At 41.7% G+C, this 27,672-nt stretch overlaps 1 protein-coding gene across 1 annotated transcript in view; it reads left to right on the top strand.

Moving 5' to 3' along the window:
* LOC311021224 (ras-related protein ORAB-1-like) overlaps positions 1–27,672 on the top strand; it is a 39,831-nt gene that overhangs the window by 11,408 nt on the left and 751 nt on the right. Inside the window, exons 2-5 of the mRNA XM_084021678.1 lie at positions 6,008–6,080; positions 6,494–6,589; positions 13,612–13,707; positions 19,115–19,246. Coding sequence (XP_083877804.1) covers positions 6,008–6,080; positions 6,494–6,589; positions 13,612–13,707; positions 19,115–19,246 — 397 coding nt within the window. The remainder of the gene's footprint in view (positions 1–6,007; positions 6,081–6,493; positions 6,590–13,611; positions 13,708–19,114; positions 19,247–27,672) is intronic.

The following is a 27,672-nucleotide window of genomic DNA, read 5'->3' as shown; positions in this document are numbered from 1 at the left end:
GCCACGGGCAAACCGTTTGAGATATTGACCTGAAAGTTCAGATTCTTTTGTTTGGTAACATAAAGCATATTTTCAACTCTTTTCAGCAAAATCAAATAAATTAATAAAAAATTAATAAAAGAGGGGAAAACCTATAAAGAAGTGCAGAAAATGACGTTGATGAATGATGATGAATGCTGTTCAGCTAAAATGATATCAAATGCTTTAAAATGGCAGCCAAAACCAGAAAGGCGAGGAAGAAAAACGACTATTCAAATGGATCCGAGAATAACCAAAATGGCAAAGGCTCAGCCAATGATCACCTCGAAGAGGATCAAAGAAGATCTAAGATTGCCTGTGAGTACTGTAACAATCAGACAATGTCTATGTGAAGCCGAGCTACCAGCAAGAAGCCCCTGCAAAGTCCCATTGTTAAAAAAAAAAATACATGCGCTGAAGCGGTTACAATTTGCCAAGAACACATTGACTGGCCTAAAAAGAAATGGTGTAATATTTTGTGGACTGATGAGAGGAAGATTGTTCTTTTTGGGTCTAAGGGCCACAGTTTGTCAGACGTCCTGCAAACACTGAATTCAAGCCACAGTACACAGTGAAGACGGTGAAGCATGGTGGTGCAAGCATCATGATATGGGGATGTTTCTCGTACTATGGTTTGGTCCTATTTATCGCATACCAGGGATCATGGATCAGTTTGTGTACATCAGAATACTGGAAGAAGTCATGTTGCCGTATACTGAAAGGAAATGGTGAGCAAAATCATTGTTCCAGACAAACAGAATTCAAGTAATGGAGTGGCCAGCACAATCCCTGGACCTTTATCCCATAGAAAACTTGTGGGCTGACATAAAAAATGCCTTCATCAGGCAAAACCAAGAAATGCAGAGGAATTGTGGAACGTAGTACAATTGCCCTGGGCTGCAATACCCGTTGACCGGTGCCAGAAGTTGTTCGACTCCATGTACCACAGATGTGAAGCAGTTAGGGATGCAAACAATTAAACGATTATCATTGATAAGAAATTACTCAATTTAAAATAAATTAATTGCGTCTTGAACCCGAAATTCCCCGCCAGTCCACGCGAGGGTGCGCTTGACGCCAGACGTACATGTGCGAACACAAGCGAAGCAGGGCTCTGACGACAACAACAAGACAAACGAGAAGTGGTGTTTCCCACACATTGACGAGACTATGGCACACCGCCATAGTCTAATTTCGGACGCCATCGTCTAATTTAGGCCGCCATAGTCTCGATGTTCGACCAAAATTAATTTATCAAGGCAAATGGACTTAACTAGCGGCTCTAATAGGCCTAACAGGAGGGCAGCAGCGCTTATTATAAGGGGAAATCCTTGCGGCTGGTTTGGCTCATCAACGTTCTGTTTTCCCCCGTTGCCATGGCAAGGGGTCCCCCGCGCCGACCCCCCTCAGCTGGCAAGTTTGACATTGCGTGCGCGTATAGCCCCGTTCACATACGTCGCTACTCGCCCGTCACCCCTCGCATTCTCGCTGAATTCTACTCGCTGGCAAAAAAACATTCACTTCCGCCGGTGGCTAGTTCAAGCGGCAACTCTCTGTGGAACTCTCTGTTGACGTCAACTGTCAATCATCTCTATTCTACATTCTGATTGGTACTCGCTTGGTACTCACTCGCATCGCAGAAAGTTAAAGTTATTTTATCTCCGTACATCGCATCGCCTGTCCTGGCCACATTCCGTTAGAACACATTCACATTCATTGACAGTTGTCGCTCAGAGATGGGCGAGTGGCGACGTATGTGAACGGGGCTTTAGTAAAAACCAAAACACCAAGGAAGGCTGAGGAATAGTCACCCACTTATATAAATGATAATAGTTATAATCAGTGATGGGAATAACAGCGTTATAAGTAATGGCGTTAGTAACGCCGTTACTTTTTTCAGTAACGAGTAATCTAATTGATTACTTATCTCATTATTATAACGCCGTTATCGTTACTGCCAAAAATGTGTCACGTTACTACATTGAAGGCAGAAAAAAATGTTACTCTATAGTAAACAGAGACGCGTCAAGCGCTGGGACCAAGCGGAAGACGGCCACACAAGCTGAAGCCTGTTTCCCTTAGTTTAGACCGCCCACAAGCTCCTCGATTGGCTCTGCCGTTTCTTGTGTGATTGGCCGTCCCCGCTGTCACTACGTCTTGCTTGCACACCGACGGTCTGCTAGTCTGCGGTCAGGAGTCCTACAGGAGTCCGCTACTGTAAGTTGGGAGTTTGTTCTGCCTGGTTCACGCCAGCTAGAAGGATTGTAATATCAGAGGTTTCATTTACATTAACGTTTGAATCGGTGTCCATGTGCGCGCGCGTATGTGTGCGTGCGTGCCAGGATGTCTAAAAAAAGAAAAGTGGACATAAGAGACTTCTTTAGAAGTCAAAGTGTAAGTTACTCAAAGAAATGCGTTACACCCATCCTGCAACACTTTCACTGGCTCCCAATAAAGCAGCATATCCACTTCAAGATCCTCCTCTTCATTTACAAAGCTCTCAATAATCTGATAAATTAACAAGCATAATTTAATTTGGCTTAGTTGTGACCCGTTGAGGTGCAATAAATATCAAAAGTTCCAAAAGATATATTGTGTTATTTTTATCAATCCACTCTATAAGCATAGTAATTATAATATCTTCAATAAAATGGTTTAGATTTGTGACCTGTGGATTTCTGTTTGCAATGTATTGAGTATGCATTTCATTATAATACTCAGATTTATCATAAATAATTGAACACGCAAATGGATTTTAAGTTCCATCAAAGAGGGATTGAGACGGGGTCCAAATTATTTGACACATCAGTATTTAAAAATTATTTGAAAGTAACGCAATAGTTACTTTCCAAAGTAACTAGTTACTTTTAGAATTTGTAACTCAGTTACTACTTTGGTTACTTTCTGGGAGAAGTAACTAGTACTTTAACTAGTTACTTTTTTAGAGTAACTTGCCCAACACTGGTTATAATAAACTAATATTTTAAAGGATCAGCGCTGTGTTTTAGTCATTGTTTTCATTTTTTCTTGAATGCTTAAACTCTTCAACCTTATTTAGTATGTCAACATTTGTATCAGTACCAGCAGTTTGTAAGAAATTGGTCAGTAATTGATATGTCATATTTTGGTTCTCAAAATTCCCCAAATTGATGCATTAAAATGAAATTATTCAAAATATGATTTGCATTTTTCTTTATATCATAAGGAAGATAGCATTTTATGTTACGTATACAGTAGATGGAACCTATTCAGAGGGAAATTCAGTAGGGATGTCCCGATCCAGCTTTTTGCACTTCCGATCCGATACCGATATTGTAGCTTTTAGTATAGGCCGATACCGATACCGACCGATCCAAGCATGTATTAAAGATTAAAGATATTTACTTATTTTGTTGTCAGACTCATGTTGAAAAGGGTTTTAGTCTTAAAGGAAAACACCACCGCATTTCCATACTGAACTATGTTCTGCTCTGATCTTAGACGAGGTGATACATACCTCCCTCTCCTCTGTGCGTGCACTCAATGGCTCTTGCACGCACTCCGCGCATCGCTAATTTGCTAGCATGTAGCTTGTCCCAGTATATTCCTTAGGATCCAAAGGGGGGTGAAGTTAGAAGCGACCAAGCACTTCCACGTTGTCCCTATTTAAATACGGTTACATGAGTAGTTACACGACCCAAGTTTGGTTACACAAAATTAAACATGCCAATTTTTCTAAGCGGATATCAAGGATAACTATATAGTATGGCGGAATAACAACTGGAAGCACTTCGACGTCGGCGCAATAATATCATCACTCCCCTCCCCCTCTTACTTCCGTCAATAGAACCTACGTGACCTGCACGCCGTCGCCTGCACTACCTGTAGTAGTTTGTGCACAGTTGAGGAAGCATCAGGTTGTAGTAAGATAGTTTGTGAACAATCAAACATCATGGTTATAACGTGCATCGTACAGGGTTGTGAAAACAAGCAGAAGGTATATAGTCCCGTCATGTTTTGAGTGATGATATTACTGCGCCGACGTCGAAGTGCTTCCAGTTGTTATTCCGCCATACTATATAGTTATCCTTGTTATCCGCTTAGAAAAATTTGCATGTTTAATTTTGTGTAACCAAACTTGGGTCGTGTAACTACTCACGTAACCGTATTTAAATAGGGACAACGTGGAAGTGCTTGGTCGCTTCTAACTTCACCCCCCTTTGGATCCTAAGGAATATACTGGGACAAGCTACATGCTAGCAAATTAGCGCTGCGCGGAGTGCGCGCAAGAGCCATTGAGTGCACGCACAGAGGAGAGGGAGGTATGTATCACCTCGTCTAAGATCAGAGCAGAACATAGTTCAGTATGGAAATGCGGTGGTGTTTTCCTAGCCAACTTAATTAGGTTAGTTTGAATAATCCACAATGGTTGGTAATGAGAAGCTGACCCTGTCTTAACAGGGTTAAATAAACACAAAATAGACAAAATAATAAATAGTCAATTAACCACACAAACTGAATTGGCATTAGTGCTCTGCTCTTGAACAACAAGAGTGTAAACCAAGGCTTAAAAAGCCATGAGTGCAAATATTGTAAACTGTATAAAAAAAGCAAAACACACAGAAAACCTGAGTAGAAAATAAATAGTCAATTAACCACACACAAACGTCGTCTTTTAGGGTAAAATAATCCCACACAGCTGACATTTTTATCGATAACTTTAAATTCTTAGTGGGACATGCACAGACAAGTCCGTCTTGTTGTTGTTTAGGGGATGCTGGACAGGTCGCGAGGTGTGCGCTAGGTGTGCTGGAAAACGGACCGGATTTTGGGGAAAAGCTGAAAAAAACTGGAATGGATTAACAGTTTAATAGTTCATAGAATTTCAGGTAGAAATAGGTTAACTCAGAGTTCCACAGCTTATCAAAAAACAAACCTTATTTAATCAACATAGGCTGCCTAAGGGCGCGATCCGTACTGTGCCTCGCCGCTTTGCATTCACACTGCTCCGGCCCAAAGCCGGTTGTACATACGTCATCACGTCCTAATACTACACACGCATGGCTTGATGTTGTTTTGAAGGAGCGCCGTCTCTCCATATATTTCTGGTAAACACTCGACCTGCATCAGCGCATGTGAGCACGAGCGGATCTGTAAGAGCAGGCAGCGTGAGCGCAGCGGATTTTGGACGGAGACACAGCGGCATTATAATAAAATTATATTATAATATAATAATATTATAATAAAAGTTCCAGTCCCGCTCACACCACAAATCTGAAGAGTGCAACAGCTTATCAAAATACAATGTTTTCCTTGTAAACTTTCCGAGTTTTCAAAGTAGAAAGTGACATTGTGGTGGTTCAACAAGGCAGAACGGTCATCACAACAACATCAAGCGCGTAGTACATGAAGAAGAACGTAGCAGGAGGGGGCGGTGGGGATTGTTGTGGCCGCGCGTCTTGCTGAGCAAGTCTACACTGTGCTGTGCGGAAGCGCTCCTAATGTAAATGATTATTGATTTATGAATGAATTGATAAGTGGCTTATTTTTGGCATATTGATTTTTTTTTGTTTGGCCTGGCGGCAGGTCTCCTTGTACAATGGTAGGGGAAACACTGAACCTGAATGGAAAATAAAAAGATAATTTATAAATGGCATTGTTTGTAGTAGCTGATGATTAGTTAAGTCTGGCAGACATATTTAAAAGTTATTGTCAATCTCCGGTGCAATTGATTATTTTCTGTCTGTTTGTTTTGATGTGATTTCCCCCCCCCCCCCCCCCCCCCCCCTTAAAGCACTACTTGACTTAATGAATTTTGCTTTACATTGAAACTATAAACTATTAATACAAATACATATTACTCAAGTGTTTACCAAAATATGATTAAGTTGCGTTTAATGTCGAAGTGCTGAGTCTGGAGCCCTGGGTAACCTGTAATTCACTCACTTGGTTAAAAAATGTTCTCAATATCCTCTAATTCAAGATTTCTTTTTTGATCTCCCCCTTACAGTGACTATTTATTCAAGCTGCTCCTGATTGGTGACTCTGGTGTTGGAAAGTCTTGCCTTCTTCTCCGATTTGCAGTAAGTTTCCCGAAGATGGCACACAGTATCTTCATATGAACAAAATGTTCTCCTTAAGCAGAGTTTATTCTTAAGTGTTTAGAGATGTAACTATGCATTTAGCTTAGCTATTTCCTGCAGACTGTTGAAAACCATCTTCAGTTGGACAGCAATATATCCTTGCTCTCTTAACTGGGTTACTGATTAACTCAATAAGACACAAAGTTATGCTGAACAGGATATGATGCTTACGCTTGAAAAACAAATTGTAACTCAATCATTCACTGTAACATGCTCCCGTTTGTATACTGTTACTTGCTACTAACAATTATTTTCGTTGTCGATGAATCTGCCGATTTTATTTTCTCTATTAATCGTGCATGTGTGTGTCTGTGTCTGTATGTGTGTGTGACTCTCTCTCTCTCTCTCTGCAGGATGACACATACACAGAAAGTTACATTAGCACTATTGGTGTGGACTTCAAAATACGAACCATAGAACTAGATGGAAAGACCATTAAACTTCAGATTGTAAGTAATCTACGACTTACCTTTCATACCATTATTCTTCAGTAACCATGGCTCGCTCAAAAAGCACCTTTTCAGGACAGGGGAACTGTGTCTTCCTTCTGTACAACTGGAAACGTGAAAGGATTATTCTGCCTTTATTTGAAGTTGTTCTCATGTTCAACAAATCCCAAACCAACAATGTGTTGGTCTGCCTCTTAAAGGGATAGTTCAGAATTTATGACATAAGACCTATTTTCCAAGTGAGCCGGTGTGTTCGAGACGTCTGGAGACGTTTTCAAGAAATTTCATTCAGTTCTTCTAGTTGCCGAGTTCACTTATGCTATAGGGTCATTCCATGCCAACTCAGCGGTGAAAATATGCCTTATGTTACCAAACAAAGGAATCTGAAGTTTCAGGTCAATATCTCAAATGGTTTGCCCGTGGCGTCCATTTGAATTTCAAGTGCCACACCCCTTTTTGACACATTGGAATTTCGCATTTCATTTGTTGGCATTTTTGGAGGCCCATAACTTCTTTTCTAATAGTGATAGAAGGCTGAAAATTGCTCTGTTAGTTCATTGTAATGTGTACTTAACAATTCTACAGGCAGAATCAACATCCCTTACTGTTTGGGTAAGAGGTGGGTCACCAAAACATAAAGAACATTACGCTTTATGTTTATGTTTTTACGCTCGTTCACGTTCTGCCCTTTGAGCATCCCTCTCGCGCAATTGTTCCTCTGTATATTCAGGCTCGCACAGGTACAGTTGGGTTTGGGTGGAAAAAAACTCCTCATCAGAGTCTTCAAAAGTTTCAGTATATTCTCCAAAAGTGTCCATTTCTGTGAGATTGAAGAAACTAGCACTGCAGGCTACTCTGCGTCTGTAGCAATGACAGCAGGTAAACAAACTATTATAGAACCGGTAACTTATAAGTGCTAGGTGATATCACTCCACCACTGCCATAGCCTACTAGGAAGTATGACACACTCAGTGTTTCCCCTAGAATTTTTTTCAGGCCCGGTGGTACCCACCGAAAAAACCCTAAACAGACGAGACGTGTGGGATGGTGTATTGGTGCAGTTGGATTAAGTCAGGTGGCACAGCAAGCAGTCTGCAATTCTGCAATTATTATATTTGCATTCAACATTGTTGTTCAACCAGAGTGTATTCAAGATCACAAGGAGAGAGTGACTTATTAAGGTGCTGGTTGATGGAAATGATCAGGGTCCAGAAAAATATGGCTGGAAAATGATGAGCATCACATTAATAGCTACAGATACTGTAAAACACTACAACGACATATGAGTGCATATATTGTCTTATTTTATCAAGTAAAATATAAGTTATAGGTTTACTCAACAGCAGTTAACTCAAAGTTCCACATCTTATCAAAAACAATCCCCCCCCCGGGGAGGGGGGGCAAACGGGCTTTGGCCGGTTGTACATACGTCATCACGTCCTAATACTACACACACATGGCGTGATGTTGTTTTTAAGGAGCGCCGTCTCTGCTTATATTTCTCGACAACACTCGACCTGCATCAGCGCATGTGCGCACGAGCGGATCTGTGCGAGCAGACAGCGCGAGCGGGGCGGGTTTTGGACGGAGACACACAGCGGCATTTTTATTATGTAAAAATAAATAATAATGTAATGTAATAAAATAAATATTATGGACCCTATGGACCGGTTCCGCTCACACCACGAGTCTGAAGAGTGCAACAGATTATCAAAATACAGTGTCAACGTTCCGTGTTTCCAAAGTAGAAAGCTACATCGTGGTGGTTTAACGAGGCGGAACGGCATCAGAACAACATCAAGCGCGTAAATTACACGGAAGAAGAACGTAGCGGGAGCGCGCGGCGAGGATTGTTGCAGCCGCTCGTCTTGCGGAGCAAGTCTGCTGTGCTGCGCGGAGGCGCTCCTAATGTAAATGATTATTGATTTATGAATTAATTGATAGGTGGCTTATTTTTGGTATATTGATTTTTTTTTTGGCCTGGCGGCAGGTCTCCTTGGCCTGGCACGCCGCCAGGCCTGTACAATGGTAGGGGAAACACTGACACTGCTGCTGCTGCTGCTGAGACATAAATCCTTAAAAATGCAAGGTTGGTTTTATTTCAAACATTCTATCAACACATATGTACATCGATAGTCGGCCGTTACAATGGATTTGCCTCGGGTGCACTGTGGAGTGGGCAAGACTGTTTTAATGCCATGCTAGCTAAGAACGATTGACTTGCGCCAGCCATAGCATAAGCGAACTCGGCAACTAGAAGAACTGAATGAAATTTCTTGAAAACGTCTCCTTACGTCTCGAACACACCGGCTCACTTGGAAAATAGGTCTTATGTCCAAAATTCTGAACTATACCTTTAATACTTTGACTTCTCCACCCTGTATGTGGCTCTCAGCTCCTACTGAATATGAATATGTATATCTGTAAAACTCTAGTTTCTTTTTTTTTTTTTGCAGCTGGTGTCTGTAGTTTTAAACTGTTTCTCAAACCAGATGAACAACCTTTTATTTTTTAGAATAAAACAGTTAAGCACTGTGTCACGGCCTTTCTAAAGTTTCCAGTTAGCCAAGTTCCAAGTGTCTGACAAGGCCGTCGGCCTAGTGAGCTGGTCTGGATTCCTACGCACCTCCAACAACTGTATTGAAAATATAGTGTTGCTGTATTTCCAGGGTGATAAATGAGGTTTGCAATGATCCAAAATCCAACAGGTTTCCAAAATGATATGTCACGAAAACTGCACAGTAGCGAAAGTGGTCCAAAAAGTATGTGCAACCACCACTAGACCTGACATCTTTCTACCATGGCAATCCCAACATACTAATAAGTGGCACCTGTGACGTACAAACTAAAAGTGACCAATCCAAACTTACAGCCAGTCTGCATAATTAACACCTAAATTATCCAATTACCGATTCAATTCAGTTTCATTTATAGTGTCATATCACAACAGAAGTCATCTCAGGACACTTAACACATTGAGCAGGACTAGAATACGCTCAAAATTTCCAGAGTCGATACAATTTCATATATACCGTTACCGTGATATGAAATTATTCATACCGTGATATAAGATTTTGCTCATACCGCCCAACCCTACTGGCTCCCAGTAAAATCCAGAATAGAATTTAAAATCTTTCTCCTCACTTACAAGGCTCTTAATGGTCAGGCACCACCATATCTTAAAGAGCTCATTAAACCCTACTGTCCTGATAGCGCACTACGCTCTCAGAATAACACGTTACTTGTAGTCCCTAAAGTCTCCAAAATTAGAACAGGGGTCAGAGCTTTCAGTCATCAAGCTCCTCTTCTGTGGAACCATCTTCCGGTTCTGGAGGCCGACACCGTACCCACATTTAAGACTAGGCTTAAAACCTCTCTCTTTGACACCGCTTATAGTTAGGGCTGGCTCAGGTTTGCCCTGAACCAGCTCTTAGTTAAGCTGCTATAAGCCTAGACTGCTGGTGGATTTATTTATAGTGACACAGTGAGTGAGTGAGTGAGTGAGTGAGTGAGTGAGTGAGTGAGTGAGTGAGTCCCTCTCTCTCGCTCTCTGTGTATGTTCCCCCGCAGTCCCTGTGCTTTCTCGCCTAGCAGGTCTCCCTGGACCGTGGTGGATCCGGACTGCACCGATGCTCTGGTCTTGTTTGACTCTTACCGCCAGTATTTTTAAGGCGGCTGACTATTATTCCTGTCAACTTTTTTTAATTTTTTTTATATATATACAAAAACACGTTGGGCCACCGGTGGGCTTCTCTAGCGGCCATACCACCAGGCTTAGCAAGTTTTCTGGGGGAAACCCTGACTACTGTTGATACTATTGCATAAAAAAACGATTTAAAATAAATAAACAAGCGACGCTTAGCCTGGCGGCCCGCCAGACCTGTAAAGCACTGGGGGAAACCCTGGTAGTAGTCCATGACAGCAGGCACAGCCACACCGAGATGGATCCATCCCAACCATGTCACCGTAGACGAAAAAGCAGTAGTTGTTGAGCAGTCAGACAGCGAGCAGGTGGAGCTACAATATGGTGTTTACAGCATCAGGCCAGTTAGCAATCTTCATCAGTCCGGACCTCAGCGGACTCTGCTGGACCAGAAAGCAAAGCCAGACTACCCCCGGGAGTAGTCAAGTTAGTAACAGTAGAGTACTTTAATAATAGTCAGCCGCCTTAAAAATACTGGCGGTAAGAGTCAAACAAGACCAGAGCATCGGTGCAGTCCGGATCCGGTTCCACCACGGTCCAGGGAGACCTGCTAGGCGAGAAAGCACAGGGAATCCCGGGGAACATACACAGAGAGCGAGAGAGAGGGACTCACTCACTCACTGTGTCACTCACTCACTCACTCACTCACTCACTCACTGTGTCACTATAAATAAATCCACCAGCAGTCTAGGCTTATAGCAGCTTAACTAAGAGCTGGTTCAGGGCAAACCTGAGCCAGCCCTAACTATAAGCGGTGTCAAAGAGAGAGGTTTTAAGCCTAGTCTTAAATGTGGGTACGGTGTCTGCCTCCAGAACCGGAAGATGGTTCCACAGAAGAGGAGCTTGATGACTGAAAGCTCTGGCCCCTGTTCTAATTTTGGAGACTTTAGGGACTACAAGTAACGTGTTATTCTGAGGGCGTAGTGCGCTATCAGGACAGTAGGGTTTAATGAGCTCTTTAAGATATGATGGTGCCTGACCATTAAGAGCCTTGTAAGTGAGGAGAAGGATTTTAAATTCTATTCTGGATTTTACTGGGAGCCAGTAGGGTTGGGCGGTATGAGCAAAATCTTATATCACGGTATGAATAATTTCATATCACAGTAACGGTATATATCACGGTATGGTTTTCCCCCCTGTATATTCAATTAATGGCTTAAAAATAACCTTACTGTCGCATTTGATCATTTACCTCTTTTATTTTAATTTTTTCACAGCAGCATAACATTATTTTAAAGAAAGTATAATAATATAATAAGCCACAAAGAATGTGCAAATGTCTAGTAAACATTTGAACTCCAGCTTTAACTTAAGCTAAAGTGTGTGTGCAAATGTTAACACAGAGCTCCATCTTAATAAGAAATAAAAATAACAAATGAGAAAAAGACTTATAATACTGCTTCGCGTGTTTTAGCTTTAAGTGGTGGAAGAGGTTACCGGTGTTTCCACCTGCAGCAGCAACAGTCGCGCGACACTCTTTGCAGAGTATCGCTTTTTGTTCGTTGTCGGATTTTCTAAATCCGAAAAAATTCCACACAACAGACGTAGCGCCCTTTTTCGGAACGAGTTCCTCCTCTTCGTCATGGGTGGGTCGCGCTGCCTCCGTTTCCTTGTGACGTTCACTCTCCGCCTCCACCATGATTGTTATTACTCAGGTAAAGCTGTTTCTTCTTTGTCGTGCTCATGCAACCACGCAAGCAGTCTGCTGCAGTGCCCCGTGTGTCGAGGCGGTGTAATTACAGTGACTCAGAGCAATGCCGCAGACATCTAAGCTTTCTCCGGTATAAACGGTATTGCAAAATCTCTACCGGTAGACACTTTTATACCGTCACACGGTATAATACCGTCATACCGCCCAACCCTAGGAGCCAGTGCAGAGAAGCTAATACAGGTAAACTGTGTCCTTCTAGTTTTAGTCGGAACACGCGCTGCAGCATTCATTTTTCGGATTTAGAAAATCTGACAACGAACAAAAAGCGATACTCTGCAAAGAGTGTCGCGCGACTGTTGCTGCAGCAGGTGGAAACACCGGTAACCTCTTCCACCACTTAAAGCTAAAACACGCGAAGCAGTATTATAAGTCTTTTTCTCATTCGTTAGTATCATTAGCATAACAATTGAATTTTATCGAGTGTCCTCTAATAATGTTGCCTAAAAGAAGCATATATAAGTTGAAAATAATTGGTCCGAGCACAGAACCTTGAGGAACACCGTATTTAACTTCAGTGTGCCTGGAGGATTCTTCTTGACATGCACAAACTGAGATCGATTGGATAAATAGGACTTAAACCAGCTTAATGCGGTCCCTTTGATGCCAATTCAGTTTTCTAGTCTACATATTAGAATCTCATGGTTAATGGTGTCGAACGCAGCACTATGATATAGCAGGACAAGTACAGAAACCACTTCTTTGTCAGAAGAAATTAGAAGGTCTTTGTAATTGGAATTGGAATTTGTAATTTTCACCAGAGCTGTTTCTGTTCTATGATGTACTCTAAATCCTAATACATAATACCAAACGTCCAAAACAGAAAATGGAAGAAACGTGCATAAATAACTAAAATACCAGATAACATAAAACAAAATATTCTAGGATAAAAACAATACTTTCTAAGACACAACTAAAATAATGCACATTTATACAAAAACTGAATGGCTGCAACACACTGAATTTGTATTTTTCCAATTAATGGTCAAAAGTAAGGATATTTAAAAAAAAAAAAATTGGTAACATTTGTGTTGACCATTGTGGAAGAAAAACTCTTCAGGTCCAATTCTGTGGCTGGTTCAAATGAGGTTTAATCACTGATAGTGGAGAAAAGAAATTCACAGTGTATCCATGAAGATCCAGTCTCTCGAATGGCCTGGCCGAGGTGGATTTATACGGAACATTCAGGAGAACAAAAAGGAAGGCGTCATGAGTGATTTGCATTGAATCAACACATGTCTCTCTGCAGAGGAAGAGACATCTGTGGATGTCTACAAGGTGTGACTGTTCTCGGGACAGCAAGACGATGTCACTACAGGGGTCACCCATCGGGCCTTGATCAATGTATGTGAGACAAATGTTACGGAGACAGTTCAGGAAGAGGGAAAGATGAAAGAGTCTTTTCATCAAGACGGCAAGGGTTAAACACAATAAAAAAACAGCTCAGCAGGACATTTGATGTTCCGAGAGAAAGGAATATTAGTATGAGATACGAATAAGAATTGTACACATTTCTTCTACACCATTAAACGCTGTTTTGCTTTTGTGTTTGTCAATGTTGACCATCAACGCCAGTCATCATCAACTGCATTGATCTCTTTCCTTTGACAGTGGGATACGGCGGGTCAGGAGAGGTTTCGTACAATCACATCCAGCTACTACAGGGGTGCTCATGGTATCATTGTAGTGTACGATGTCACAGACCAGGTCAGTATAACAACACACCAGTTATACCCATTACAACTATTGGTCAGTTCCCTAATGAACTGACAAGCTAATCTCCTGTCTTGTTGTCAGCCAGCTGGTTATGAAACTTAAGTTAGTAACAACTCTGGCTCAGGATATATATATATATATATATATATATATATATATATATATATATATATATATATATATATATATATATATATATATATGTATATAAGTAACTCTCCCAGTAACCCCCAAACTGGGAGAGTGGCTCCAACAGATCCCAGGAACAACATCTAAAGCCTCAGTCCAGAAGAGTGCAGTCCTAGGAACAGCCAAGATACTGCGCAGAACCCTCAAACTCCCAGGCCTCTGGTAGAGGACCCGAGCTTGAGGATGACACAGATACCACCCCACGAGGGGTGAGGAGGAGATTTTTTTTTAATATATATATATTAGGGTTGGGAACGATAAACCGATGCGACCGGATATTTGGTTCAACAAGTGAGAGATACGGCTGGTAGCAGCCTCCTCAATCGATACAAATGATCAATGAATTCCTAGATGAATCGGTTATAGAGTCATGGATTGGGTATTGCAAGACTTTTAAGCGGTAGGCGGCATTACACCAGCGTCTCTAAAACAACGCGAGAGCTGAAGCTGCCCGCGAAACGCCGTAGCTGCCTAGCTTGTATGAGTGATAAACAAGGGACAACACGGAACATGGAGGAGGTGGAGGTGGAGAGGCGGGCGCAGCACAGGTAGGCGGCTGCGACGCTGCCGTTTGACCGCAGGCACTCGACGACCGCATGTGAGAGATGGATGGCTTTGATTGTCCATCGCTGGTGTCTCGCACGGGTAGCGTCCACGACACTGTCCTGTGACCGCCATCCAACGATTCAGCCAGACATTTTTTTGGTCCATGTCTAAAAATAAATACATTGACATGTGATTTTGTTCTGTTTTTTTTTTTTTTTGCCTGTGCCATACAGCCACAATGCTTGGGGATATGTGGTATTTTACATATTTGAAAAGAAACTATTGTACTGTCACTTTAATAGAATTGGCTTCTTTATTTTATAAAACATCTACAACAAATATTAGGCGTAGAATCAAATCGTATCATTCTTACACTGTATGGAATCGATTCGAATCGAATTGGTCTTTAATGAAAGGATATCGTTTTTTAATCGAATCGTAACCTGTGTATCTAGATGCATATCGAATCGTTTATCACAGAGATGTGCAACCCTATATATATATATATATATATATATATATATATATATACTATAATAGAATATAGTGGTGGTGGACAAAGAGCAGAAGACAGTGGTGGTGATAGATGTGGCGATCCCAGCTGACGCCAACATCAGGAAGAAGGAACACGAGAAAATTGAGAAGTACCAAGGGTTGAAAGAGCAGCTGGGACAGATGTGGAAGGTCAAGGCTAGCGTGGTCCCCGTGGTAGTGGGGGCACTCGGGGCAGTAACCCCCAAACTGGGAGAGTGGCTCCAACAGATCCCAGGAACAACATCTGAAGGCTCAGTCCAGAAGAGTGCAGTCCTAGGAACAGCCAAGATACTGCGCAGAACCCTCAAACTCCCAGGCCTCTGGTAGAGGACCCGAGCTTGAGGATGACACAGATACCACCCCACTAGGGGCGAGAAGGAGATTTATATATATATATATATATATATTTATACATACATACATACATACATACATACATACATACATACATACATACATACATACATACATACACACACACAGAGTGGGGTAAAAAAGTATTTAGTCAGCCACCGATTATGTAAGTTCTCCCACTTAAAATGATGACAGATGTCGGTAATTTTCATCATAGGTACACTTCAAATGTGAGAGACAGAATGTGGGGAATTATGGTGGAAAATAAGTATTTAGTCAATAACAAAAGTTCAACTCAATACTTTGTAATATAACCTTTGTTGGCAATGACAGAGGTCAAACATTTAATGTAGGTCTTCACAAGGTTTGCACACACTGTAGCTGGTATTTTGGACCATTCCTCCATGCAGATCTCCTCTCGAGCAGTGATGTTTTGAGGCTGTCACCGACTTCAAACTCCCTCCACAGATTTTCTATGGGGTTGAGGTCTGGAGACTGACTAGGCCACTCCAGGACTTTGAAATGCTTCTAACGCAGCCCCTCCTTCGTTGCCCGGGCGGTATGTTTGGGATCATTGTCATGCTGGAAGACCCAGCCATGTTTCATCTTCATGCTCTCACTGATGGAAGGAGGTTTTGGCTCAAAATATCATGATACATGGCCCCATTCATTCTTTCCTTGACACGGATCAGTCATCCTGTCCTCTTTGCAGAAAAACAGACCCAAAGTATGATGTTTCCACCCCCATGCTTCACAGTAGGTATTAGGGCTGAACGATTTTAGGAAAAGGTCTAATTGCGATTTTTCTGGCAGATATTGCGATTTCGATTTGATTCACGATTTCCTTCAAATCAAGCTTCAGTGCAATATTCACAATGTACAGTAACACAGAGCTGCAAACTTGTCGCTTTTCGGCGACAATCGCCGTTTTCTTGGTCAATTTGGTCATCCACGTGGATCGTGTAGAACCGGAGAGTTTTCTTTTGGGGGGGGTCCAGAATTGCGAACAATTATTGGATAATTCTTATAATTGACATTTCTCTGGGCCAATCGGAATCTCAGCACTTGCTTCAGAATCTTTCTCTATTGCATGCTTGGTGGGCGGCCACTAGAGGATGATTGACAGGCGCTCTCCTTCATACAATCACGAGTACACTTCATGGCTGCACCTGATTGGACGATCGCTTTCACAGCTGTCCTGTCTGCTCCGGAGTTCACGCAGACCAACACGGCGGCTCGTTTGGAAACTTTCTCTTATTTTACGAAAATAGTTCACCGAAAGGTGTTTCTGAAAACATTTTAAGCGAGAAATAAGCTATGCAGTTGCTGAATCTGTCTTTATTTTAGATCGACAAGATTCAGTTTAGAAGATTTTCGCGAGCGTTCCCGAGGCAGCGAGTCGGGCCCGGCGCCTCTGATTAGCATAAAGTAGATTCACTTCAACTTTATGCAAATGAGAAGCGGCCAACTCGCGCGCCGTCTCTCGACATTCGCCGCGACGCTACCAGAATGCATTGCACGGCTTTTCACATAGACAATGAATGGGACGCGGGGAAACACTGCTGCCTGTGGAACAAACAACGCAAGAGAGCTTGCGAAACACTCGTCAAGGCTAAGCGACAAAAAAAATAAATTGTGGCAGTTGTAAATAAAATATTTTTTGTAAGCCTCAAGGATGTTTTGACAATGATTTTTGAGAAAGTATGCTGAGTTTTGTTAAGTCACGCTCAGACTAGTGTCATTTGCATAGTACCATAAAACCCCCCCCTCCCCCCCCCCCCCCCGTGACACTGTCACCTTTTTTCCTCTGAGGAGTTTGCAGGTCTGGTAACATTAAAACATGGAATGCTATTACTCTAATGCAAGGATGAAAACTAAAGTTAAAAATTGCTTCCAGGTGTATTTATTAACAAGGAACATGCATGTTCATTCTTTAAAGTCCTTGACCAATGGCAGTTATTACAAATGAACTAAAAGAGCCATCTTTGACTGTCTTAACTTAAAAAAAATGTATTTAATTGTAAATCAAATACAAAAACTGTTATTGAAATAAAATGACCATTCTAAAAAATATGTCAGACATTAAAATAGGTGGGTCATTCATTTATGGCTTACCACTTTTTCTTTACACTCCGCGTATAGCTGTGGGACGGCAACCTGTTAGAAGTCGGTGCGGGAGGGAATCGTATATCTGTCCAGCGTGCGGAGGAGGTTTTTAAATCCGTCTTTCCGATGTCTTCCGCTGCTCTTATCGTACGGAGTTACACTGGCAAAAGATGCTGTAATTGTAGTCTGTTTGCTACAGTGGGCCTGATCATCATAGACACCGGACTTTTTACCGGACTTTTCACCTGACTTTTTCGTCATGCACGCGTCGTGTGGTGATTTTTCAAGTGCCGGTGTTGTGCCGCAATCAGCGCCCCTGCCGTGAAATGCACCCTCTCGCGGGAGATTATATCATCGGTATATATTGGTTGTGTTTCCGCTGGATGTTATAACTTTAGCGCGACAGGTTTTGCACAGTACCCGTTTCTGGTGCACGTCTGCAGCCTCAAACCCGAAATACTCCCAAATGACGGACGTGCTTTTTTTCTTGGCGATTAAATCCCCTAAACTCCGCTTCTGGTCCAGTTGAAGTAATTTCTGACTAATTACAAATACGGAGCAGGTTAATACTGATTGGTTAGCGTGACCTGTTCACGAGTAGTCTGATTTGTGAGCCTGGCAGGATGGTCGGGAGACGGCATGTATGTGTAAAATAGTTGACAACAGATCCTGGGTGAGTCAGGAGCGCTGCAAAAACCGCAGCTTTGGCGATCACATGATCGGTTGTCTGAATTCGCAATTTCGGTCAGAAAATGATAAATCGTTTAGCCCTAGTAGGTATGGTTTCTTGGGATGCAACTCAGCATTCTTCTTCCTCCAAACACAATGAGTTGAGTTTGTACCAAAAAGTTCTATTTTGGTTTCATCTGACCACATGACATTCTCCCAACTCTCTCCTGGATCATCCATATGCTCTCTGGCAAACTTCAGACGTGCCTGGACATGTACTGGCTTAAGCAGGGGGACACGTCTGGCACTGCAGGAGTTGATTCCCTGTCGGCGTAGTGTGTACTGATGGTAACCTTTGTTACTTTGGTCCCAGCTCTCTGCAGGTCGTTCACCAGGTCCCCCCGTGTAGTTCTGGGATTTTTGCTCACCGTTCTCATGATCATTTTGACCCCACGGGATGAGATCTTGCGTGGAGCCCCAGATCGAGAGAGATTATCAATGGTCTTGTATGTTTCTTTTATACAGATAACAAGTTCAAACAGGTGCCATTAATACAGGTAACGAGTGGAGGACAGAAGAGCTTCTTAAAGAAGAAGTTACAGGTCTGTGAGAGCCAGAGATGTTGCTTGTTTGTAGGTGACCATCATTTACAAATAAATTCTTTAAAAATCCTACAATGTGATTCCCAGGATTTTTTTTCCCACATTCTGTCTCTCACATTTGAAGTGTACCTATGATGAAAATTACAGACCTGTGTCATCATTTGAAGTGGGAGAACTTGCATCGGTGGCTGACTAAATAATTTTTTGCCCCACTGTGTGTGTGTGTGTGTGTGTGTGTGTGTGTGTGTGTGTGTGTGTGTGTGTGTGTGTGTGTGTGTGTGTGTGTGTGTGTGTGTCAAAAAAGTGCCAAACTATTGCATAGAAACTATAAAATGTTACTTCTGATGTCCTGTTGTATATTTAGCTCAGTAGTCATTTTTAACTTTTCCGTGCTTCAGGAGTCCTTCAACAATGTCAAGCAGTGGCTACAGGAGATCGACCGTTATGCCAGTGAAAATGTCAACAAGCTATTGGTTGGGAACAAGTGTGACCTGACGACAAAGAAGGTGGTGGATTACACAACAGCAAAGGTAAGGCACTTGGATATTTACTCCCAGGCACAAGGGCTGTTGTACGTAAACATTCTCATGCTGACTGAGTGTCTTTGCAGTCGTATGACACGTAGGAGATTATTAAAAGATGTCTTATTTAAGTTAGTCTAAAAGGGTTACACAAATAGACTGATCCCTGCTGAGGTGTGACCCAGAGCCACAGCCAGGTCCGTCTGTCACCTGTATCACTCCACACTGGAGAAAAAGAGATTAGACGAGATTTGAATTCGTTTTTGGCAGCACAAACCCAATTCTATTCACCTTAGCTCACAGCTTACTTTTACCCGTTCTCCTGATCCTGAAATACAACCCAAGTTGTTTCAAAATGATTGATGACGATTGTGAATTTAGTCTCTTTGTTTTTCTACATAATCAGTCGTTAGGATCATTAAAAGTGACCTTGAACATAAATATTGCATCAAAAGTGATTTATTTAATTTGCTTCATAAATGTATAATTTATTCAAAACATTGTTGTTTGGTTTTACTTTTAATGACATTTTTATTGTTTTTTTTTATTCATAATTTGCATGTTGTTTTGATTTTGATGTTAACAGTACTGTTTCGTTAAATACTAGACTATTTATTATATACTTAAATATATTCTGTGTACACCATCTGACAGAGTAACATTTCATGCATTCGGTAAATAGAAACACTTTATAGTAATTAATACTACAGTATTTGCTTGAACATGAAAAAAAAACTAAGATATACTTTATTCATGTGTTGAGTCTATGAAAACGTAACTTCTCTCAGCTGCTGCTAAACAAACTGGAGCTCATATGACATTTCATGGTTTACTGCCAACCTGCAGACTAGTGTAACGGGTAACCCCGGTTTGAAATCTTGCAGTTCTACTGAGTACAAGCACCAGCTGACTCCTGTCTCATATGCCAAGCCAGTCCCAAGCAAAAACAAATTTAAAGAAAGCACACAAAAAAAGAATTTGACCGAGGTGTAGGGCAAATTTCCAATAGTCGACTATATTACTGTAAGAAAAGGGAACTGGTGTCCAATGTTTGAGAGAGGTACTTAGCTGGACGGAGACACACAGATCATGGAAAGGAGTCAAAAATATGCCGCGATCGCACCGTTTATAGAGAACTTGCTTTGTGGCGTAATACCTCAACGGTGTCTGTGATTACAAAGCATCCCAGCAGTGCGGAACGAGAAAGACTTCACACAGCTGGCGAAAGACGTCACGTCTTTTCTGCCTCGCCGGCTAGCTCCGTTCACAAAGAATGCTGGCTTGCCTCTGATGCCACTCTGTGACAACCTCCTTTAGCGTCTCAGAGGCGTAACATTTTGTCACCCATTTTTTTGTCTTGGTAGCGTTTACAAAGTTGACGGGGCGCAAAAAAGGCGTGATGCTCCCGCAACGAACAGGCAGTAAAAAGGCACTAGTGAAATAACAATGTATTTTCCACGTTGCTGGTGGCTGATAACCAAGCACAATTTAGAAATCTAAATTACCCAGGAAGTAAATGAGTAAATGTTGCAAAACGTTTTGCTAGTTGTCTCAACGAATCCTCATAACTGCACATTCAATTCAGTTTTAATCATGAAGTACAAGATAAAAGTGAGCTACGTTTAGAAACGGGAAAGTAGCTAAACATTAGACACACTGGGCAGGAGAGAACCGAAGGAGAGCAGCCATCGTAGCTGCTAAGCTAACTGTTAAAGTTGCTAACCGAGATACAACTGTAATTTAGCGAGAAGGCAAGGAAGAGAAGGAGAGAGATGTGATTGTTGGAGCAGAAATAGTGTGCGTTTAAACGTAGCGGCAATAAGCCGATGAAAAGATTAATATAACTGTTAAATTATTGGAGTTAAAATGGAGAGAAACACAACTTGCAGTGACCGACACAAGGCGTTGTACAGCTGGACAAACAGAAAACAACCTTATCGGTGCAGGTAAAAATTAAACACATAAGAGGGTCTGGTTGCAGTATTGCCAAACCAGACACTACTTTTAGTCTAAAAAGTTATAAACACTACCATGATCCCACAGGGTTGACCTAAGCTTCGCTTTGTCCGATATAGTGTTGACTGAAGCCAAAATGGCCACTACAAGTGACGATGATGTTTCGTAAGTAATTGTTCTTTAGGGCTTGGTTCTGCCAGTGCTGCAGTCGGGTAACCGGCCACCGCCCCGTCCCTGGGTGTCCTGTGCCGCAATATTAATCTGTTAATAACCATATAATTTAAAGTCATCATTCTCGGCTGGTGTACAAAGTTTCATGACATTGGGACAGTAGCAACTAGGGGTTGGTAAAAATATTGATACGGCAATATATTGTGATACTTTGCCGCCCAATACAATATAGATTTTTCAACTCCAAAGATGGATTTAAAAAATTAAAAAAAAGATTCATGTTTAGACGCGTTGTGAATGCAGTACGACTTCCACTCCGGTAGGTGGAGCCGAAGAGCTGCAGTCGGCAAGTCTGGCAGATGGAGTTGACTCAGTCAAATTTTCTAATGTTTAAGTTCCAGTCGGCAAGTCCGGCGGATCGAGGGCACTCTGCCAGATTTTGAATGTTTACAACTCACGCTCCTCCCCCACGACTACCGAGCTCCTTCCCCTCGACTCCATGCCCTTTGAAATCCCTTAGATCACGCCACCTTTGAAACGCGGGTCCGATGTTGACTCACAATCTTTCTCTTTTCCTTCTTTTCCACCAGTGTTTTCTTTTCCTTGGTTGTTTTGGACCTCCTCGTTTCGGTTTTTAACCGAGGAATTGGAAGCTTGTTGCTATTTCCCTCCACCTCCCCCTGTGATAGTGGAACGACCCTAGGGGGGAGGGGCTCTGTGTGTGCACGAACACAGCCCTGCGTGCTGATTGGACAGGAGGATCCGAGCTCTGTCGATTTTTTTGCAAAACAAACAATGTTTTAGATCGACAACGGTCAGTTTAAAAGATTCTCGAGAGCGTTCACGAGGCGGCAAGTCGAGCAGCGCGTCAACTAGCGTTTAAAAACGCCCCTGTGGACACGTAGCATGACTAGATAGCAACTGCTAACGTCATTTAGCGTATGCCTAGCTTGAGGCGTGTGCCTGTGATATGGGGGAGTTGGGAAACACCATGTGTCCAAATGTTTAGGTATGCTATTTATTTTGTTTACAAGAGGATTGTGTGCACTTTATTTTCCTATTGTATGTTTTCTTTATTCATATACCTTTACATTATTTTTATATGACCTCTTCAGTTCAGTGTTCAAACAATGATACAAAAGAAGAAACATTATTTATTATTATTATTATTTATTATTTTGTGCATTGTCACTCAGGGTACTTAATCCTTTTTCATTATATTTTCAATATTTATTCCAGTGAATTTCATGGGAATTAATAAAATGGAGAGGCTAATTTGAATGAAATAGTTTTTACTCAATTTGTCTTCTGACCAATATCAACTAATGTACATATACAGGTACTTGTAATTTCATCTTTATTTATATCGCAATATTGTGATATCGTGATACGTATCGTATCGTGAGGTTCTTGCCAATACTCACCCCTAGTAGCAATCCACTGGAAACATCACTTCCTCTTATATGGCGACAAAGCTTCGGCGCGGTAACAGCTTTCAAGGCATCCTCCCAATCTTTAACAATAATCATTATCGACGTCTTGAGGCTTTTCTGACCAAATTAGGTGGATTAGGTCAACACATTGGGAGGAATGCATAAGTGTAAAGACATTTCCTCTCGCCAGTAGGGGGCGCTCTGACTATGAGTCAATATTGCAGTTCAGACATGTTGAGTGAATGTGAAGTTTGGACCAGATTGTACAATGTACACTGAAGTTATAACAGCTTCCAGTCTTGTGGCGAAAGAGCAGAATTCATGGAGCCGTCCTGGCCATGCCCTTTGACTTATGTAAGACCTTTTGATAATTTTTCATCGTTGAAGTCTTTAGAACAGGATCAGTGAGTTTGGTATGAATCATGAGTTTTTTAAAATACAAACCCTGAAATCGGCAAAAACTGCAAAAATGGCCTAAAATGGGCCAAAATGACTGATTTCCTATAGCAGGGCCCTATGAAATCTGTTTTAATTTCTTTTCCAGATTCCGTTTAATTTTTTTCCTAAAACCCGTGTTTTCCTGTTTTATTTTTTCTAAATTCTGTTTTCCATTTTTATTTTTCTAAATTCTGTTTTACAATTTTATAGCAATTTTTTCCATCAAATGTTGTCTAATCATGAGGTTAATTAATCAAAATTCAGAAATTTACTGAAGAAACATTCAAGTAGATTGAATTCTAATTCTTTGTCATTCAGAGACCATACACATGTGCATAAATATGTGACCAGCCAAGGCAAAACCAGGAACAAGTCGACCTCAGGGCATTTTGTTATTCACAGATTCTGAAAGTGTAGTTTCTAAGCTTTCCAATGATGTCTAACCGATCCGATAATATTTGAAGAAGTTGTGGCCATTTGAATGTATGCTTCTCTGAAAACCGTTCACTGAGAAAACTGGCCTGAAAGATTTGCAAATCTCACCTCACCTCACTTCACCTGGGGCCTCATTTATAAAACTGTGCAAAGGATCCTTACTAAAAGTGTACATAGGCCCAAAAGCCAAAGTTGTACGCAATGTTCCCTTTATAAATTACAGAATCACCTACAAGTGTGCGTACCTGAATCCCGCCCTGTAGACGCCCACTTTTTACCATATTAATGAGCCGGCATGCAATTGTTTTCGTGTGGGGAATCACAGCAACAGGTCAGAAAAAAGCAAAGAAACGTAACTTTTTAGAAATGGAGAAAGAGACACTTGTTGGGGAGGTGGAGGCACGGACAATCATTTTATTTAGTGGCCACAGCAGCGAGATCACGAATGAAAAGAAGCAGTGCGAGTGGCAACACATTGCTGCTGCAGTCAACGGCGTCAGTGGGACGGAGCGGACGGTGGCGGAACTTACGAAAAAGTCTTCCGATCTGAAGGTAAATTACATCTTTCTGCTCCTTTACCAACATGTATTCAATGTATTGCTTGCGTTATTTGAGGAAGTTTTATTTTGATGTGACTTTGACGGGGACTGTGTCCGAAAAGGAGGGAGACACAGACGCGACCGAGACCAGAAGTATAAGGATAAACAGATTTTAAACTTTTATTGTATATAAAACAAAATGTTAAATAGTTTCTGTCCTTCCAGAGTCTGCAGCGTGACGTAGAGGAGGGTGACGGTGACGGGCCCTCGGCACAGCGTCCGGATCCGGCGCAAAGCAGCAGTGCACCCCGGGCGCATAGCATATCAAGCGGTCGGGTGCTCACTGACGCCGTCCGGCAACTTCAGCTAGACACAATTGCCGCCATCAACAACGTTGCAGATGAGCTACAGCAAACGCGCACTGTGATGCAAGAAATTGCCATATTAATAAAAGAATACGTTAAAAATGAACATTGATTGTTGTCTTCCTTATCTTACAAACGCCGCATGACATCCTCATGGATTCTTGCGCCCTGTTGATACCCCTCCAGTCGGGCAGGGGGCCGAGGCTCATCATGCTGGGGACTCTACCACCTTTGCCGGGTGGAGTCTGCCTCCTGAAGTTCGGTAAAGTTGCGCTTTCCACACTCCACGACTGAGCGTGCACGAGCGTGGCACTCATTATAGCGCATTTCCTATGCGCTCTGGTGGTTTAAAAACAAGGATAAAGTGTAAGAATTATATGATGGCTTAATGGCTGTATTTATGTGTGTTGATGACATATTCACAGTAAATAAGGAGAATATTTAGTTATTCCCGCTGTGTTCTGCAGTGATCTAATGGAGGGTATTTGTTGTATCCTGTATCACATGCATTTGGGCCGTCTCCTGCGGTGACTCAGCGCTGATTCAATATTTCAAAATTATTTCGATTTAAGATACGAGTTGGATTTTAAAAGAAGGTGTTTATGAAAAAATAGCACTCAGTAAAAGCTGGAGTTCATCTAGTAACTTGGATCTAACGTATATGGAGTGAAATTAAATGTGAGCGAGTCATCAAAATTATAATAGTTCTTCACACGTTTACTATACAATCTGACTTCAGTTCACCACAGCGCTGTGTCGCTGATTCCCCTCCAGTCTCCAGAATGTGCGTATCGGGACGCATGCCTCAGAGTTCTCTTACGGGTACGCACACTTTCCCGTCAAGTTTGGTTTTTATAGATCACAACATTTGCGTGGAAAGTGGCGTACGCACGTTTCCAGCCCCGTTTTGTGCGTGCGCAAGCTTTATAAATGAGGCCCCTGGTGAGCAAGGAAACACAATGGTGCTCATTTGCATCTCATTCAGACAAGCCCTCCCCCTACAGATGTCACTTAGTGATATCTGGTATCTGTTAGCCTGCAGGGCAGAAGTATTGTAGTGGTTTGAACAATGGTTATCAAAAGCAGTTATCATGTAGTTAATGTTGATGTAGTGCTATTTTCGTTAAGCACTTTACTGGACTGATCAGAATTAGAAGGTACTTTATTAAATGGAAATGCTTAAAGTGTACAATGTAAACATTGGAGGCAAAAAAATCCTACAGTACAGTCAGTACTAGAATTAAGTGAATTTAGTCCAGGCCCATTCTCCTCAAAGTGTTTGATTATATCCGTCAGGGTGTCTTTGCCAATTCTGAAAAGGAAAACAAAGAAGTTGACATCATGTGTCATGCTAACAGGCACTGTCTAAGTAGCTAATGCTAATGATTTAGCAGCTAGCCTATTGTCCTCAGGAAGGCTAGTTGCTAACTCATTAGCATCACAGTCAATTCAAGCAATGCCAACAGGCCCCTTGGCACCTTACTGTTAAATCAGATGCCCACATTACGAGCCAAAAACCTCCCATTACAGCTTAGTTTCGATGTGCATATAATTTTAAAACAACAGTACTGACCTTGCTTAGCTAGCTAAGCAAAGTAGAACTTGGATGTTAACGGAAACTCACCCCATAAGAAACTGAAAAGTATTCCTACAGACTTCGTTGGCTCCGATGAAATAAGAGGTCCGGGCGGACTTTCTTTTCGTCTGCGGCTTTTTGGTGGATGCAGTCATCTCCGACGTAACTACTGTATGTCCGTTTGCTCTCTTTCGGCAGCTAAAGAATCCATTCGTATGCTGTACATAAGCTCTTGAGAAAGTTTGTCGCTACATGAATGTTCTCCTTTCTTCTTCTGTAGCATTTGCAGTCAAAGTTACGGATTTCCTCCATTTCGCTGTCTTCATCCCGTTGAAATGTAACCGTAGATATAGCGTCTGATATCTTCCGCTCCAGCTCCTCCGCTGCAGCCGACACGGACGCTGTATAATTAGCCATGTCTTTCGCTTCTAACGTGCAGCTGTTTGACACATGATGTGAAACTTCTTTGTTTTCCTTTTCAGAATTGGCAAAAAAAAAAAATGGTGATCAGTATGGAAATTAACTGCATCGCCGTACACGCCCCAGCAAAGACACAGATTTTTTTTTTTTTTCACAGACGGCAGATTTTTTCCAAAACTACAAATACAAAATGTATACTTTTAAGGCAACCAATACTGTTATCTGAAACATGGAGTGGCTTCTTCATGATCTCAACTTGCATATTCTGCAAAAAAACGAAAATCACTAATTTTGAAAAAAAAATTAGTGATTGATTTGGGAATTCGTCCTGACTTGTTGCTGGTTTTGCCGTGGTGGGTCACATATGTGCAATCACATCACAATCCGACACTTTCAGTTGTGAATGAGTTCATTTCTGAACATTTCTGATGTGAGATTGTTTGTAGCTGCTCATCACACAGATTCTTGCAGGTCGAGTCATTCTTGTTGGAAAGTTGTATGTTGAAAACATAATTATACTAACACACAGAGACTCTCGACAACGTGTTTGTCACCGCACCTAAGCTGAAAAAGGGGAAAAAAATGCTTATAATGTTAGAGAAAACATTGATTTTCTATAAATTGTATCCAGATTTTGACAAATTCCATGGAATTTTGCGTTTTACAGTTGATTCCATTTTCGTTGTCAGATTCCGCGATTCCGTCCACGTTTTTTGCATCGCAGAAATCATAGGGCCCTACTATAGTGCCCCCGACTGGTTGATTTTAATTAAACTGGGTACAGGGTATGTCAGTTGTGTTTCACAAAATTAAAAATGGCAGAACATTTTTCTATGCAGACTATTGTAGTTCCAATGGTAATTTTTATAGAGCACACTCTGTAGAGCCTGAACGTGTCAAATGTCATGTTAATTGGTGTTACGGTGTGAGGGGCATGGCCTAAAAAGGTGTTAGGTGGTGAGCCATTTTTTTTGCCGAATATGAAACCTTTAATATCTCAAATTTGCCAGTTCCCATGTGCACACCAATTTTGCTCAACTTCTAAATATGATAAGGCCCCCAAAAAGGCAGTCGAGTTCACGGGCGAAAAATAATAAAGACA

The sequence above is a fragment of the Eutrigla gurnardus genome (genome assembly GCF_963514095.1).
Source record: "Eutrigla gurnardus genome assembly, chromosome: 11".
Taxonomy (NCBI): domain Eukaryota; kingdom Metazoa; phylum Chordata; class Actinopteri; order Perciformes; family Triglidae; genus Eutrigla; species Eutrigla gurnardus.
Note: the sequence above shows the minus strand (reverse complement) of the source record. Positions and strands in the feature narration are given on the sequence as shown.